The sequence below is a fragment of the Borostomias antarcticus genome (assembly GCF_949987555.1).
Source record: "Borostomias antarcticus genome assembly, chromosome: 3".
NCBI classification, from domain to species: domain Eukaryota; kingdom Metazoa; phylum Chordata; class Actinopteri; order Stomiiformes; family Stomiidae; genus Borostomias; species Borostomias antarcticus.
This window is the reverse complement of record NC_140236.1, coordinates 7,384,256-7,402,021: the sequence shown is the minus strand read 5'-3', so window position 1 is coordinate 7,402,021 and position 17,766 is coordinate 7,384,256. Positions and strand designations below refer to the sequence as shown.

At 44.5% G+C, this 17,766-nt stretch overlaps 1 protein-coding gene across 1 annotated transcript; it reads right to left on the bottom strand.

Moving 5' to 3' along the window:
* Nucleotides 1-1,358: 1,358 nt before the first annotated feature.
* On the bottom strand, nt 1,359-16,608 carry kcnc4 (potassium voltage-gated channel, Shaw-related subfamily, member 4; the record flags this gene model as incomplete). The annotated part of the gene is made up of 4 exons (XM_084461601.1): nt 1,359-1,426; nt 4,499-4,696; nt 5,128-6,064; nt 15,994-16,608. 4 exons carry the CDS (start codon nt 16,606-16,608, stop codon nt 1,359-1,361), a joined length of 1,818 nt encoding a protein of 605 aa, XP_084317727.1.
* Nucleotides 16,609-17,766: the final 1,158 nt, after the last annotated feature.

Here is a 17,766-nt window from a genome sequence, read left to right as displayed (position 1 = left end):
GCATAAAAATGAGGGCTGAAAAACTACATAAAATAAAATGAGCTTTCAATTTGTTTATTAAACTTAAGGCAACTATGGTAGACCATGAGGAATATATAGTAGTAGACAGTATATTAAGTCACCTGTGAAAGAAACCATACTTTTCTGTAGTTGTTTTATCCCTAAGGAACACGTGCTGGGGCTGTTCTATCTCAAACCACTGACTGTTAAGGAACAAATCTACATTGCTGCACACACTGAAGCTCCATGACTCAACATTAGGCACAACCGGATTACAGTACAGTACAGTATGTGTCTTTACGATGCATAAAGATGCATTAACTAATGAAGGTTATGATCAACTTACTGGTACCATCCAATAGAGCCTACGTATTGTCCCTTTTCAATCAGAAATGTTGTGTCAATGGTGCACAGATAATGGGACAGTGATACACGGCACGCAATAGCATTTTTAGTCTATTTTGTACAAGACATTGGCAGACATTTTGTTTACTGTACCAGTGACAGTTGGAGCCCCAGTAGTCACATGCTCCCTCCTGACTCTGCATGTTGTCTCTCTGGGATGTACTGGCACGACACATGGTGAAGAACAAGTGCTTTTTACTGTTATGTTCTAATCAAAACAAAGCTGAACTTGGGATCCACTTCATAAGGAGTCCACTTGTAACAATGATTTCAAGTTCTAAGTCTAGTTCACAATAACTTTGTACTTGTACAATGGCATAGCCACACATTTCTGGTGCATTATTCATAATATTCACCACAATTAATGGATAGAGAAAAAAAAAACGGCATCGTAACTGACATCAAATTTTGCCTTCTCAGAATTGCAAAAAGGACTTTGAAGGACTGATCATATACTGTAAAACATCACTGTTCACAAATGCTTTGTAGCGATACCTTGAAAACGTCATTGGAAATATTGCTGCGTAATTGCAACTCATGGTAAGATTGAGAATGTTGGTGACATCAGATGAGTCACTTCAGATGTTCAGTCACTCCACAGGTCAGGTGTGTCTGTACATTATACAGTGATAGATCATGCAATACATGCAATGCTTTCAAACAGATAAATGTGTGTACTGTACAGAACTGAAAGGTTTAATTTCAAAATGCTATGCATTTTGGAATCTCCTAAAGCCACAGGTATTCTACCACGTGATGTGTGTGTGTGTGTGTGTCTGTGTGTGTGTGCGTGCGTGAGTGCGTGTGTGACAAGATGACAGATACAGTAGTGTCCATCTCCAGGAGAAAAATCTTTACGTTTGTGGGAGGGGCCAAGCATGGAGACTCCGCCCCACATATTTCTTTGCTCCGCCCTGGTTTACACCCAGTCGCCCATTCATAACCAATCAGCTTCAGGTCAGAGTGGTTACTTCAGGCTGGGCGTAGTTTCCCGTAGCAGCGAGGACATCTTTACAGCTCTCTATATAAAAGAAATACAGCAGTTGGAAATGAGACAAACATACAAATATGCCAAAGTATTTGGTGAAAAATCTTTTTTCCTAACAATCATCAAAAAACGATACATTTAGTACACACACATTTAGTGTAGGATCTGTGGTGAGGTTGACCCAGCCAGTACACTGTAACACTGTAGAAGGCCCTCAGGCCAAGCTTGCTGTAGATCATAACATGGACAGTCCGCCGGAAGCCTCGGGCCATGATCATGCTTCTAATGGAAACCTATTAGTGGCAATCAAGTTGAAGAGTCATTTGGGAGTAAAAGCTTCCCCTCGCCAACAACCCAGCCTCTGTATCTGCTGATGCTGTTGGCCGCTGTGAGCGCTGCTCGGTGGTGGTTGGGAGGCTCACCACAACGTTATGCTCCCTCCTTAGGAAATGAGCAGGCACTTGTCACATCGTAAAGCCAATGAGGTTTAAACAATGCAACATCTTATCTTGCTAGAACCAAAGGGAGACCGGGGAGGCAGAAACAGTGACAAAAAAAAGAGATTTTTATCAATAGATTAAAATAGATTTATTAGATTAGATTTTATTAAATTAGATTTATCACTAGATTTTTCATTTCAACTCAATGAATATTGGTACCAAAGGCCAGGAGTCAACCAATATCATATCAGCCAATCTTGATATCCTTTGTGGCATTTTTCCCCAGACATTCTGTCTGGCCTTTTCCAACTTCCTGCCTTATTGGCCCCCTGGCATATTATCCTATACACTACATCCCCTGTAATCCAAGAATTAGCCTGGTCCCATCCGCTATGGGGAGCCAGTTGGCCCGAATTCAGTTCCTGGTTTAAATTCAGAAAATGTCTGTCATTACCAAGCCAGTCACTTCCATATTATATACACGAATATTTTGGCTGAAGTGAATTCTGATCTAATTAATTGATTTAATATTGTTATGCAGCAGACAGAGCATATCGCTAGCAGACTCCCTGAGGCCAATGGGCACTAAAACGGGAGCGGACGTGTGATATTCCCCTTTAATAGGATGAGATGTTATTATCCACATACATCCGACACAGGATTGAGGGATTGAATTACCTCTTTTTCTCTTTCTCTCCCCTCTTCTCTCTATCCCTCTCTCTCTCCCTCCCTCCCTTTCTCTCTCTCTCTCTCTCTCCCTCCCTCTCTCTCTCTCTCTCTCTCTCTCTCCCTCTCTCTCCCTTCCTCACCCTCACTGAGTTCTGGGTAGGGTAGGGCAACAATTGTTTGTCTGGGCCTCTGGCTTCCCTATCTTCCCTTGTCTCAAGGAACCAAATGAAGAGGGTTGGCAATTGATCAATGCAACGCAATGTCATTTTGTCCTTTACTTGTTCCCACTTTCAAGGCATTGTTTTTGCTTGTTCAACGGGGTAGATCCAGTGTACGTACTTTGTGCTGGTTGGGTGGTGTGTTTGCAATGTTAGACTGCCATGGTACTGCAAGTCATGGTGCGTTCTTATGACAGAGTGGCAAGACCCTGGCTTAGGCATTCCATGTTATAATAATCACAGCTCATGTTCCCAGGAGTGGACTGACTGGCAGGATTAAAGCCTATCCTATTGATCTGTAGGATGTATCTGTCTTTGGGGTGCCAGGGGGGGATTTCAGGGCTTCTCATTTGACCCAATCATTACTCATCATACACATCCCCTGTTCCCTCTCCTGACTTTGGCTGACCTGGGATTCTTATCAGTTAACAATGGCCCATTTCTAGCTCTCACACATTCCACCATTAAAAATCTGCTAACACTCAGTTCTTCACAAGTCTGAGAGGTATTTTTAGTCAAAATGTTGAATGCTAATTTCCTTAAATGTTGAAACGTGTGTGGAAAATCAACAACAAAGTGGATGGTACATATCAAGGTTGAGCTGTAAGTGACTCACAACTGCTGGCTTTTCTCAGAATCAGCACTCTAATGAGTTTTGGCAAGAATCTTGTCTCAAGACAATATCAATGGTAAACAGCTTCGCTCAAGTTAGGCCATCTGTAGATACGAGTCAGTCAGGATGTCAAGGGGTGGAATGTTTACTCAGGATGTGAGAAATTAATCCATTACTTCCAAATATAGAACATCTTCTCACTCTAGGGCCCAGAGGGCATTGAGAAGCTGAGGTCTGACATTCAGCCATCCATGTGGAGAATGAGCACAGACTGACAGCAAGTAATGAGCTGAATGAGGGTTTGGATGCCAGGTTCTCTCACCAGCTCCCATATCTCCTGTTGCAAATCAAACCCTTATTATGATAAATAGCAATAAACTACACAACATTTGTGGGGTAGCACTGTTAGTGCCTAGTCGGGAAAGTGCCTGGTCGGGAAAATATTTTTTTGAAATTCCCAAAACAATTTCTTCATGTGTGTTAAGAAGTTCTACATTTGTGTGTTAAGCCTTTAATGTTTGTCGTAATGTTTAATTTAATAGGTAATGTGGTCATTTAGTGGTTGCTTTGTAAAGAAATCGTCATTGATCCTTTTTATGCAGGTATAAAAAGTGTACTACAGAGTTCACTTGTAATAATAAATAAATACAATTAATAAATTAATAAATTAAATTTAATATTAATAAAATAAATTTAAAAGGAAAAAAACTCAGGCATGGCAAGAGATAGAGAGAGAGAGAGAGAGAGAGAGAGAGAGAGAGAGAGAGAGAGAGAGAGAGAGAGAGAAAACGAACATGTGTAGTGTCAGGTGCTGTTTTGCACCCGTCTGCTGCCACACCTGGGAGTACTAAGTAAAATAGCTGCCTCATTCATCTAAGGTTGGTCCCTGAGAACACACAGACAGACAGATGATGCAATTACTACTGCAAAGCTCCTCCACTGATTTTCTCTTTGAATCTGCTGGTGAATCGTGATTAAATAATCTGTCTCAGTCACTCAGTTGGGGGTTGTAATGCTGTTGATACATGTATTTATAATGGACAAATTATCACATTCTTTAAGCATAGTGCTTTGAGCATCCAGAAAGGCTCCATATACAGATGACACGAAAAACCCACTTGATATGATTATGTAGTCACATCCCAGTGGTGTGCAGGTCACCTACCGGTGCGGATAGTGGGTTCCCCAGGGCAGGAGAAGTCCCCGGAGGTCAGCAGGAAGCAGGCAGCTTCTTTCTTGGCCTTGTTGTCACGTGCACGAGACCGTCGGAGGGTCCACTTGTCGCTGGGGGACAGGGGCTGGGTCAGGCTGCAACGCTCCTCCTCAGAGAGTGCCACGTTGGCGTCCCCATTCTGCTTGGAGTCTGACAGGAGGACAATACCACACACACAAGCATAAATGCCAAAGCTTTTACTCAACGTCCCCTCAGGTTCAGGGGGGAAAGGTAGAGTCGAGAAAACACAATTTTTCTGCAGGGAAATTCAATTTGACTTGAAACCTCTAAGGGTAATTGGATCAAGCTGTGCTACTGTCTTGGTGGCTTAGAAAGCCTAGTCTGTACGTGAAACATTAATAAGCCTTTAGGCTACACGATTCAGAGGAAAAGAACCCAATCTTAACACGTCTTAAAACCATATTTGAGAGCAAAATCACGGTACTGACCTCCATGAGCCACTGAGGTATAATTGGATTTAGTGAAGGAATGGGGCACATAATAAATCTACAAAGAGAAACACTAAGCATGTATGTAGTGATACTGATGTGGCGTGTGAATGAGAGCACTTCTGTTCTGACCTGAGCGGGTCCTGCCAGTGTTCTCCTCGGCTGCCAGTGGGCAAGTGTCACTCTGGGTGCTGTCCCTGGGAGAGTTACTACCGGACTTCCCAAAGGACACGGAGTCCGTCGGAGCGTCCGGGTTGGGATTGTGCTTCTTCTTCTTCTTGGGGAGCTTCTGCTTGGCCATGGCCAGCGAGTAGTACATCCCAAAGTTGTTGACGATGACCGGCACGGGCATGGCAATGGTCAGCACGCCCGCCAGGGCGCACAGCGCCCCCACCATCATCCCCTGCCACGTCTGCGGGTACATGTCCCCGTAGCCCAGTGTCGTCATGGTGACCACCGCCCACCAGAAGCTGATGGGAATGTTCTTGAAGTGGGTGTGGACGGAGGCGCTCGGGTCGTCGGGCAAGGCGCCGATGCGCTCGGCGTAGTAGATCATGGTGGCGAAGATGAGCACACCCAGGGCCAGGAAGATGATGAGGAGGCAGAACTCGTTGACGCTGGCCCTCAGGGTGTGGCCGAGCACGCGGAGGCCCACAAAGTGCCGAGTCAGCTTGAAGATCCGCAGGATCCTGACGAAGCGCACCACCCGGAGGAAGCCCAGCACGTCGGAGGCGGCTTTGGAGGACAGGCCACTCAGGCCCATCTCCAGGTAGAACGGCAGGATGGCCACAAAGTCAATGACGTTGAGCATGTTCTTGATGAAGAGCAACTTGTTGGGGCAGCAGATGATGCGCACCAGGAACTCAAAGGTGAACCAGACCACACACACACCCTCCACTAGGGTGAGCACGGGCTTGGTCACCACCTCATAGGTGATCACTTCCTTAGTGGTGTTGCCCACCTTCACCTGCTCTGTGTGGTTCACCAGGTCATTGAACGCCTCGTGAGTCTCCAGGCAGAAGTTGGTGATGGAGACCAGGATGAAGAAGAGTGAGGTGAAAGCAACACCCTGTGGGGGCAGGAAAAGACCAGATACGATGAGTAAGACAGCCAAACACAGACAACACGTTCCCTCCGTCCACCATGGTACCTTCACAAACAGTACAACAGGATGATATTAGCTGAGCAAGTGTTATCAGAAGTGGTTAAAGCTCTGTTGACCAGATACCATTAATGAACTATACAACTAATCATTGACAGGCAATGCCAATGGTTAATGTAGGAAGATGAATCTGGCTAGCATTCCCAGGAAACAAGCCACACTTTATACCGTACCGAGAAAATTTGCAAGCCAAGCAAACCGTTAGCGCCTCAGGCAACACAATTGCTTCTCAGCCTCCAGCCACATCCATTGGGCATCATCATCATCATCATCATCTCCAAGCCCTGAGGTGGGGGATGGGAGGGTGTGGGCCTGAGAGCGCGCCCGGGAGAAATGACCATGACAACCACAGCATGCAGCACACCAAGATCTGCAGCTCGGAGCAGGAGGAGGGAGAGATGGCCCCATAAATTCACCACAGAGCTGGGAGACACAGCATGTTTACATTCATCTGCCTGCATTTTGTTGGACTAGCAAGGAGGCACAAATCCACCAGATGCCTGTAAATAGTAATTTGTTGTTTTTGAGGTTTTAACATCACAAATAAGAAGTGCTAGTATAGAGAGCTTCGAGGCAGGTGTATGACCTTAAACTTTTAACCCGACAAAGAGCCTTGGGCCTTCACCTGATTTCCTGCCCATCACACACAATGGCCATGTGCCATGTCTGTGTTTGAGTTAGCTTTGTAGGCCACGATGGTGAACAGATGATCTATCATTAGTGCTACTCTAATATATGCGCGGACAGATTGTATTACATATCTGCTCATCTCCCAGCTGGTCAAATATGTACCTTGACGGTACATGCACTTAGCTGCCTTTTTCAGACCTTCAAGAAATCAGTCAGCACTGAACCAACATTGTTTTGAAAACAAACACAGTGTACAAAGTAGAATGCCCTGCTGTGCCGTTCTGAATGACACTGTATCTTTCTAAGGTTATAACATGACCTCATCCTGTGGTAGACAATAACCAACCATCTATAAACAACACCGGTTTCATAGGGCTATTTCTTTTTATCTTATCAATGAAACCAATTAATGCACAAGACGGCCCTTCTCTGCATGAAAGCAAAGCCATTCTATCATAACAGCAGCCTCCAGTGTGCTTGCGTGTGAGAGAGAGAGTGTGTGTGGGGGGAAGGGGGCTCCAGTCCCCTGTGTGCTAGTCTCTTGCAACCACGAGGCGAGGAGTGCTGCCAGGCCAGGCACCTCCAGGGAACCCAAGTGGCAGGAGACCAGCAGGGGGGGCAGGGAAAGCCTGTCCAGCCTCCCTGGCAGCATGCTACCCCTGGGGAAGCGCAGAGAATCTCTGGTCCCTATAATGATAAATGGTCAATGGTAAATGATCCCTATAGGCCCTTAGGGTTAGTCTAGGCCCAGGGGGCCTCTGTTATCTTCTCCATATTCTTCATTCAAAGAGACAGCGCCAAGAGTTATACTCTACAGTAGATGTAGATTACACTATAAATGGTTTATGGTTTAGCATTGTATATGTTCCCTGTCACTTCATCTGCAACTTGTACTTCAGACAGTGAGCTCATCCACACAAGAAAAAAGACAGAGACAGCGACGCTCCTGATAAACAAGGACATTTCCAGGGTTTTCAATATGCTCTCAGTGTCTGGTCGGGGGGGGCAGTCTGTTGGACCTCTCTCACTGTTCCCTGCATACTGTACCAGTGTCCCGTACCAATCTGGATAGCCTGCTGCCTTCCATAGATGCTGAACCATGTGTTATTGTACATTGTTGAACCAGTGATCTTTTGGTCACTGGTCAGCTGCTCTAACCACTGCGCTACAGTAGCTAGGCTACCTACTGGTTGAAGACTTGTTGCGCATTGAGTATTGACCTCACCTGCTGTTACTCTCCAAATGATCGCAACCGCATGGGGACCTCAACAGAAAGATTCAAGATCAGTTTATTTGACATGTCGTATATGGTTTACACATTATGGGGCGAATTCACTAAAGCGGAATTGCGGCCGTTAATTGCACCATTACATTGCGCGTCAGTTGCTCCAGCTATGTGCTCCGTTTTAAAAACCTATTCACTAAAGACATTGCGCTAATAATATCCCAGCGCAAACACGCCCATTCGGTGTTTGCGGCTGAGTGCAATTTGCTGCTGATATGAAATGACTATAAATACTGCGCATACAGCGCATACAACTCGTATGCATATCATTGGACGATGGCAGACAGAAAAAGAAAGATACGATTTTCAGACAGCGAACTTGAAGGCCTCATGGACGAGGTTCAAAAACATGTCTCACAGCTTTCTGCAAAAAATATCACGACTGCAGCAAAAAATCATATTTGGGGTTTAATTTCCCAATCAGTCAGTTTGTGTGTGTAAACGCGGAAGACTGCAAACGGAGGTGGAATGATTTGAAAAGACGAAAAAAGGAAAAATTGTCATTTTATGTTATGCAAGTTGCAGCACGATGATCTGGCATACTTTTGGGGGAGTGTATAACATTGCCCCACCGGTACGATCTAGGCATCTAAACGGCTTTTCAGGATTCCAAATGTGCACTCAATCACACCGCGCGTCCTGATGTGAGCCCAGTTGTACGCCGCCTCCAACGTTGGAAGGATTACGCACGGGAGTCATCATCCATGGCTGAAGATGATACCTGCCGTCACCTATGATTCAAAAGCAAAATATTTTCAAGACCATTCAAATAAAAAAAATATTGTGTGGGCTATGTTTTTATTTATTTATACCTATATCGGCCCCCAGCCGTTCAATGAACAGCTATAGGGAATGCGCAGTTTCGCGTATAGACTATTATACGCACAGTTTCGCGCTATGTAGGCTATTATAAATAAGTATTATTCATTGGGGGAGCTTGGACTCGCTGGGGACTGGTGAGAGACGCATAGTCAACTGAGCCTCCCCAGACGCGACTTCATCCTCCAGTTGGCTGAAGAGCTGCGCGCTCTGGCGTCCAAACAGCTACCGCGGTGGTTCTAGTGTTAAATCAAAAAGTGACCTTCTTCTAAATATTCTCTCACGAACAACATGCCTGGCGTTGCGATGCCGAATTCGCCTCGGAACAATCACTGCTGCCATGATCAGTGGAAAGGCTGGCCATGACACACCCCTTGCGCTTAAATACCACCACGTCTCTGAAAACGCAATTAATTTCACTTTAACTGCGTGAAGCAATTGGCGCTGATCTTTGTGAATTGGGCGGATTTTGCAATAATGTTCATTTGCATAGAAAGGGGAACATTCTCCGCCCATATTACCTAATTTAAATATCCGCTAATAACACCGGCGCAGAGAAACGCTATGAGGAAGGCAACGCAGTTAACACCGTATTTCACCCTTTGCGAGGGCTTTGTGAATAGCAAAGATTATTTTTGACTTATTTGCACAGGCTTTGCGTCAGGAAAAGCTGCGCAATCCTTTAGTGAATTCGCCCCTATGTGTACTAGGAATTTGACTAGGGTAATGGCATACACTGATTTTCATTTCATTTCATTTCAAACCTTTATTTATACTCATAAAGCACTGAGGTTTCCCTCATTTACAGTGTTGACGGGTTCACACAAATAACAACAGAACAAATACAATATAGCCTACATTACGATGGAGACAACCTAGGAAAGGGTGCAGGACAGGACAGTGCAAAGTCATGACAGTGCAAATACAAAATACAGTGCAAATACAAAATAACCAATAAAAAGAAAGGCACAAATGCAACTTACACAATATATACAGAATGGAGTGTGGTTAGCGTATGTATGTGCAGTGTGTGGCCAGAGAGTAGTATGATAGATGAGCGATGTTTTATATATACAGTACAATGTTTGCAATGTGTGTGCCGTTGAGATACTGCATGTGGTAAAATCAGAGGTCGTGTGCAAGTGGTACAAAGGGTATAGAGTCAGTGTGTGTGTGTGTGTGTGTGTATGTGTGTGTGTGCGTGCGTGCGTGGAGGAGGGGGGACAAGCCTGGTTGAGTCTGATGACCGTAGGAAAGAAGTTGTTGTGCTTCTTCTGACACAGAGCCCAGTCTTGCTAGCAGATGAGGAGCAGTTTTTATTTTAAATTTGATCTCACTTTTATTATTTATTTACCCATTGTAAAAGACCTCACAGTTATTCTTACTGTATCTCCAGCTTAGCAGTGGCTTAATGATGTCTTTTTTGGATGGTGTTCGTACAGTACAGCATAGGTTTGGCAGCTGCTGTTACAGTGCAACACGATCACTGACTACTGTGTGCTCCAAATCCTAATGGGCGGCAATGAGAGGACCAGGGAGTAGTAGCTAACCTAAACACGAGCATGACCTGTTTCTTTTGGACCGCCAGAGATTACATCCATCTCTCAGCTAAAGGTCAATGGGCTATAAAGCAAACGGTTTCTCTGGAGGACTGCGGCTTCATACACACGCACGCACGCACACGCACGCACGCGTTTCTCCCTGGTTTCCACTCCTTGTTGGAGTGGCCTGTGTGAGGAGCCATTGTGCTACTTTCGTTGCTTTTCTATAGTGTGTACACTTTCCGAAGTGTACATAAGTGTTCATGAGATTGAAATCAGAGGGTAGGGTATTCATGTGTGATCTCGTCACCTTAAAGGAAAATGCTCGTTTTTGACAACCTGGACCTTATTTACGACATATTATAAGAAGTTTGACTCACCGAGATCACTTTTGTGTTGTTCGGAGGCCTGTAGAAGAAATTTAAAATCCAGCGCGAGCCAGTATATCCATGTAATGGCGTCGGACGGGGCAACGGAAAGGCAGTTTCTCAAAATCCATTTTCGGCCGCTAAACGGTTGTTTTCATCAATCAGATTGGATGAATCGACAGTTGAGATTCCTCAACGTGAGGCATTGTTTCGGTTTTCAAATACGGGGTCTTTAGCCTCTGTAATATGATCTTTACACGCCTTTCCCCACTTGCTCTAGCACGCATGCGCACAGGCCAGCGCGCAGACTGGCTATTCTCCGGCTCACATTCTCTGCGCTACGATCGTTGTTGGTGCCGAGAATAATGTCGTCGTCATTCGTCAGCAACAATCCGATCGTAGCGCAGACACAGGGTTTGGACTGGCATAAAAATCTTGATCAAACGAATGCAGCAATACCAAATGTGCATGTGCACAGGACCACGAAATGCATTCATGGGCGGAGGTCTTTGCTCTTTGAGCACAATTTATTGTTCTGTTTGCACATGCTGCATGCTCTACACCCAGTTCTTAACAGACAATAACATAACCAGACAGAATAGAATTATAAGGCCTCTAAGTGAGTGAGTCTGTAGGAGGTCCAGACGCCAGGGCCGCAGATGGCATTGCTAGGAGTGGCATGGCAGACCCCCAGAGAGTCAGCGGAGGGCTGGAGTCTCTCTCACGTGGCGTCACCTCCAGCTGTTCAGCATCACACTGGATCATCAGTAGCACGCCGATGTGGTTCCCTACACAACACCAGGCAGACAAGCCTGGGCTTTTAGTCCATTTAACAGCTGCGCACCCTGATGAGAGCAGTTACACTGGTGATTCGGCCACCGGTCTTTCTTCGTTCGAGTGAAACCGGATCATGTCTTTGTGGGGTTACAAGTGAATGTCACTCGTAGTTCCTGGTTCTCTCTCATCACCAGTGAGAGTTTGCATGGCTCCCCAGGGTGTGTTTACAGTGTCACCTCACCTACTGTATACTGTGACCCAGCTGAATCATTAATGGTTACCAACTGTTAAACTGAGAATTAGAATGGTGGGGATAATTACAGTAATGGCAGTACATTGTATTGTGATTTTGAATAGAGCTTGGTCAGTTTGCTGAACTCCAAAGCTGATAAAACCATTTTATAGGGTTACAATAACAAAGAAAATGTGGGGTTTTACTTTGTGCAGAAATCAGGCTTACTCAGTTAGCCAGCTTTGTGGAACACTCTCCATGAGTGTCTGCCTTGGCCAGGGTTAGGCTGTTCCTAAGGAAAGTGTGCTGGAGGGCTGGCTCATTGATGTGTTCCATAACAAATACAACTCACAATCCTGTACGAACCAGTATTGCTTTTGGACTCCAGAGTTTTGTCCACCAGACACTTTGGAACAGTTGATCCCCCCCCAAAGGGGACAAATATAGTGGAAAATAACTGGCCAATAATGTCCAGGTCTGGGAATAGCTGCTCAGATGGTTCAGTAGATAGGGAGCCCCTGTGGTAGATGTATTCCAAGCTCAAACGCATTTCAAATACGTGAGGCGGAAATGTCACGACTGACATGCCTGCCATAACTTTCAGAGAGACATTACGTTGCCTGGGAGCAGGAGCTGCTTTTCCAGTGGGGTAATTTCAGCAACGTCAGTCAAGAGTGTAGTCATACAGACTTTATTCATTCTCGCTCTGGATGCATAGAAAAAACGATTTCACAGCAAGAGGGCCAATTTAGTTCGCTTGTCTGCAAACAGCTGAGAGCATAACAGAATAAACAACAGAAATAATCACACAGAATTATCCATGTAAGTGTGGTGGGGGTTGCTGTACTAAGGTAGCCAGGTCTGCAGGGGTCCTTGTGTAACCCTTATGTTTCGGCATGTCCAGGGTGGGATTTGAATCTGGGTCTCATGCAGGACAGACACCGTTTTAACCAGCTATGCTAATAAAACGCTAGCTCTTCATCGATAAAGATGGACGGTATTTTATAATGGGGGAGTAAGTTTAACCAACAACTCGCTGGTTAACTTGGACTCACGGGGACTCTGTTTCACTCAGTTACACCGTGTGTGTGTGTGGGGGGGGGGGGTAGGACTAAGCTCTTAACTAATGTGTCCAGAACCTTTAACCAACAATTTAACAACAATTAGAGAACGTAATTAACATATTAGATACTACAGCCTCTTGTCCTCACCCTTAAATTGTCTTTCACCAGTGTTAAATTCATATATCATTCCACCTCAGAAAAAACACCTTGCTTTTGTCTCCCTATGTAGGCATGGGAGAGCAGCATGCATGTCTCCCTCAGCCAATTACCAGAGGGGTGATTAATTACATCTAGGCAGGGTTTTTAATGAAATAATGACGAGTAGCCTGCTAAGAGATGTTTTGCAAAAGGTGCAGGGTTGTATTGCCTGATTCAGAAATAAAACACACACCAGTATCTATATTGAGGTTGTGAATGTCGGGCTTTATGGCACATTATTATCGCACATACTCTTTCATAATAATGTATTTTGTGCACCTGTCTGACATACTGAACAAGAGTAATGGTATGATACCTGTTATCTCAACTATTTAATCTTTGGTCGGGTGGCCTTCGTATGCCTCTCATTATGGCTAATGGTTGGAAGTTACAGTTTATGCCTATAAGTTCTGCCTATAGCCCAATCACTAGTTTAGCGTCATACTATATGGTTGAGATCCCTAATGCTTGGATCGGAGTCTGGGTTCAAGGTAATACAATCCTGGATCAGTGTTCAGAGCTTAACATCCATCTCCTGCTCTGGGGCACTCAGCTCTCAGTCAGTCAGAGATGGTAAAGATTGTATAGATGCATCATGAACGCTACCTCCATCAGTGCTCAGCTGCTATGGAAGTTGATGGAGTTTATGGCTCCTGTGATGGACAGATTGACCGCCTCTCAGCTTTTTAGAATTACATTACCTGGGATGGACTAAGGAGCTCTCTGAAAATAAAAAATGCCATAAAGGTACTGTAATGTAAGTCCCTCAATAATGCTGTTTCATTCTAGCATGTATATAGGGAGCATACTGTAGACGTATGCCACGGGAATGAGCCGAGATTTTTTTTAAACAACAACAAAAAACAAACTAGAAATGGTGCTCAGAGAGCACAGACCTCTGCCCCTGAATGCATTTTGTGGCCCCTGTGCACGCCAAAATGTAATGGGTTCTAAATTGGCCCATGCTTCACCCCTCCACCGAGTTTCATGAAAAACAGTCTGGTAGTTTTTGTATAATCCTAGTCCAAAAAGGAGGTGAATGGGTGGCTTTATTTGACCGGCTCTGTCGTTCCCCCCTTGGGTCACAGCCAGTGGGGGGCAATGCGGTGCACTCCAGGCTCTCACCCACACACCCCAGTCCAAACCCTGTGTCTCTAGCACGCCCACACAGGGAGCTGACAAAGTTTTGTTTTCATTCGTTCGTGCATCCGGCCCATGATTCGGATCTGTTCCAAAATGTAATGGATTCTAAGGTGGTGGTGTTTTGGTAGTTTTTGCGTAATCATAGTTTAAAAAATGAATGGAAGTGAATGGGAAGTCCGGCTGTGTTTGGGCAGCCTGTGGACCCAAAACGTGATTCAGATCCACTCCAAAATTGAAGCAGTTGTAAGAGGGCCCATGCTACACCCCTCCACCAAGTTTCATGAAATTCGGTCAGGTAGTTTTTGTATAATCCTGCTTCAAAAAATGAATGGCCGGCTGTGTTTGACCGGCCAGTGGACCCGACCTGTTTTTCAGATCCGCTCCAAAATTTAATGGGTTCTAAGTTGGACTATGCTACACCTTTCCACTGAAAATCAGTCTTGTAGTTTTTGCCTAATCTGGCTTACAAACCCGCACACACACGCCAATGAAAACATAACCTCAACCACTCGCCCAGTGCTGTCACTGGTGAGGAGATAAAAAACCATGAATACTCAGGCCTATGCCTGCCTGTGTTCTGGCTGTGATACTGAATAATTTGTTATCTAGCTACCACAGGTTCCTAAAGGTGAGACCCTCTTCTCTCGAATTATCACCAGTCAAAGGAAGGCCTGATGCCTATTCCCTTGTCAGACATACTGATTCAGAAGGCATCCATCTTAATTAATCAGACAAGCCTCCAGCTGGCAGAGGACAAAAATTATTAACTGACAAGCAGTGGGTTGGTCGGCTTTTAGGTGGCGTCAAGACAAAGGCAGCTGTGGTTCTCCTCTGATGAAGGAAGGCTGCTCTTCAGTGTAACAGCCAGCAAGTGCCACGGGGAACTGCACATGAAGAATGGTATGTTGAAATAACTAGAGCTAAAATAATCATTATATCATATAGATATGGCTCTCACTTTAATTGTGATATTTCCATTACGATAGACAGAAGACATAGCTAAATGGACCCCTATACTACAATATAGACAAATGAATGATCAATCCCAATATAGACACATGAATGATCAATCTAGCAGGTGAATCCAGTTCCAACACAATGCAAGCGCCAGACTAGCTCCCACTGAGGACAGACAGCTGCTGTAACCTGATAGCAACCTTCACATTTGCCTCAATAAGCTCCCTGTTGCTTTTGTTGGACAACCATTAGGTGTGATTGCGAAACAAACTGCTAACTGCCTGCTATCTCCCCAGGCAGTAGCCAGTAGGCCTACATAGAATCCAAAAGCTATCCAAATGGCAATATATGGAAATATGCTTCCTGTTAAAATACATAGTCATTATGAAATTGAAAATATAGACCTAATTCAGCCTGTGGAAACTCAATTATGTAGACAACACACAAAACTATATAGAATAGGCTACTGTAGGCTAGATAACAACTGGCGCCATGATTGGCTGCACGTTTCAAATTAGATGTCTATTGGACTTGGTCAAGGTCATGTGGATTTCATTCACCAAACATTTTGATTAGTGTCTTTTAAATGTACGCTTCTGGTAGTTATCCCATTTCAGTAGCATCGTGTAAAAATGGAAACATTAAGTGGATGGAATCATGGTAGATTGGAGAAGACACCTGTTGTGGGTGCGCAGCGCGCGCCTTTTGCGCGTGAATAGATAAAACACATTATCACATTATCATGTTGATTGATGAATACTTTAAAGAAATCACTTGATGGATTTGAAAAAAAACGAGTTTGACTATAAAATATAAACTTACTCTAGCAGCCCTGGATGAGTATGGGTCTTCAAAGAGGGCCCATATCTTTGGTTGCCAAACTTCGCAGCATCCTCTCGACCTGTCTTGGCAGTCTTCGATGCCGAACCGCCTGGGTATCTCTTTGTCATCATCGGTGTCGTCAGGATCGGGGGGTTCGAATGTATCTAACGCTTCTTCTGCATCTCGATGCTGACGGTATGTCATCCAGCAACACGGCTCCACATCGGTTTCATCTATTCCCCAAAAAGCCAACTCTTCTTCGAAAAGAGGGCCGCACACATCTGCGGGGCAATGTAGCTTACCAGTCCTATAGTAGTTTAACACATAGGCAAATATACCAGGGTGCCTGTCAAAAAACAACTCAACTGTAGATGCGGCCACAGGGTCCGTGTCCGAGTTGACCTGCGTTTCTGGGTCGGCCAGCCATGCTAGGCGGGTACCCGGCAAGGTCCTGAGGGTGCTTTTGTAGGTTTCGTGTCGTGTGCCACCGACATTGATGATTATTTTGTCTGAGTCTTCCCCCCTGGACATCTCTTCTTTTAGACATGTTTTAGACGGAGGTTTGTTGCCTGACTTGCGCCCACGATAAGACGAAACACACACCGAGCTAATCATAGATTTAGATGTAGAGACAATCCTGAATATTCCGTTGGTTGTGTTCACCGATGTCCTTTATTGTCAAATTAAACATACGGAGAGTTAAATGTCGAAGCTAAGCAGGATGTGGGTGAACTGATCCAAAGACGTCCGAAGTGCGCACGGTTGGCCTTAGATGAAACCACCTGTTAAATTAAAACTCCCTGAATGACAGTTCGTGATGCCATACATTTGGCACAGACCTTCAGCTTCATAGATTATTCATTTGATTTTCTATAAGTGTATGATAGCAATATTGCTTTGAAACAAAAAGCTTTGCCACAAAAGCCTCCAATGATTATTTATGATTGTAGTTTCTCTTCAGACAGGGAAGCCTACTTCGCGACCTTCAGAGCCAACAAAATATGGCATTTAGAGGAGCTGCGGTAGATTCTATAATATTGTAGTTTAATTTAATCCCATTTTCCCCTCACCTTTTTTAGTACAAGGTTACCAATATCCAAAATGAACAGTGACAAAATCCATCTGACCAAAATGCAACAAGTTTTTTTTTCTTTCTTTCAAGATTCAAGTTCACCCAACAGTGTGATCCAAACGATTAGGTGCGCGCAACGCATGCATCGAAATATTCCATCCACCTGTTTCTTCGACAACGCAGCTGAAGAGATGAGGTTGTTTTTAAGCGGAGCTGTCGCTTCCACAGATGTATCCTCCCTCACCATAGCCAGACGACACAACCTCACGGCGAGTGCAACCGCCTCGATAAATTAACTCTTACGGTACTGATAGGCTACTGAAGCGCGCTATATTGTTCCAAGGTTTATCTCTGTTCCACTGTTTATTTAAATTGTGTAATCAAATCATAAAGTAGCCTAATTACCAGTGACCAATGCATGGAATATCTATCCGTATCTGTTGTTTGAGCTACATTATAGGGTGTGTCAACTGGATACTACTGTAGAGTAAGTGAACAATCCTATACTGACTATTTTGATGACACTTTTGGTGATATTTGATCATGTGTATTCAAAAATTAGGCTGTTGAATGGTTGTTCTCCATGATATATCCATCTTCAAGAAGGTCCATAAATTCTGTTAAGTCCACATAAAATTATAAACTTTATATAGGACCATTTCTCAGGAGTAGGCTATATAAATGAGTCATAAACCAATAAA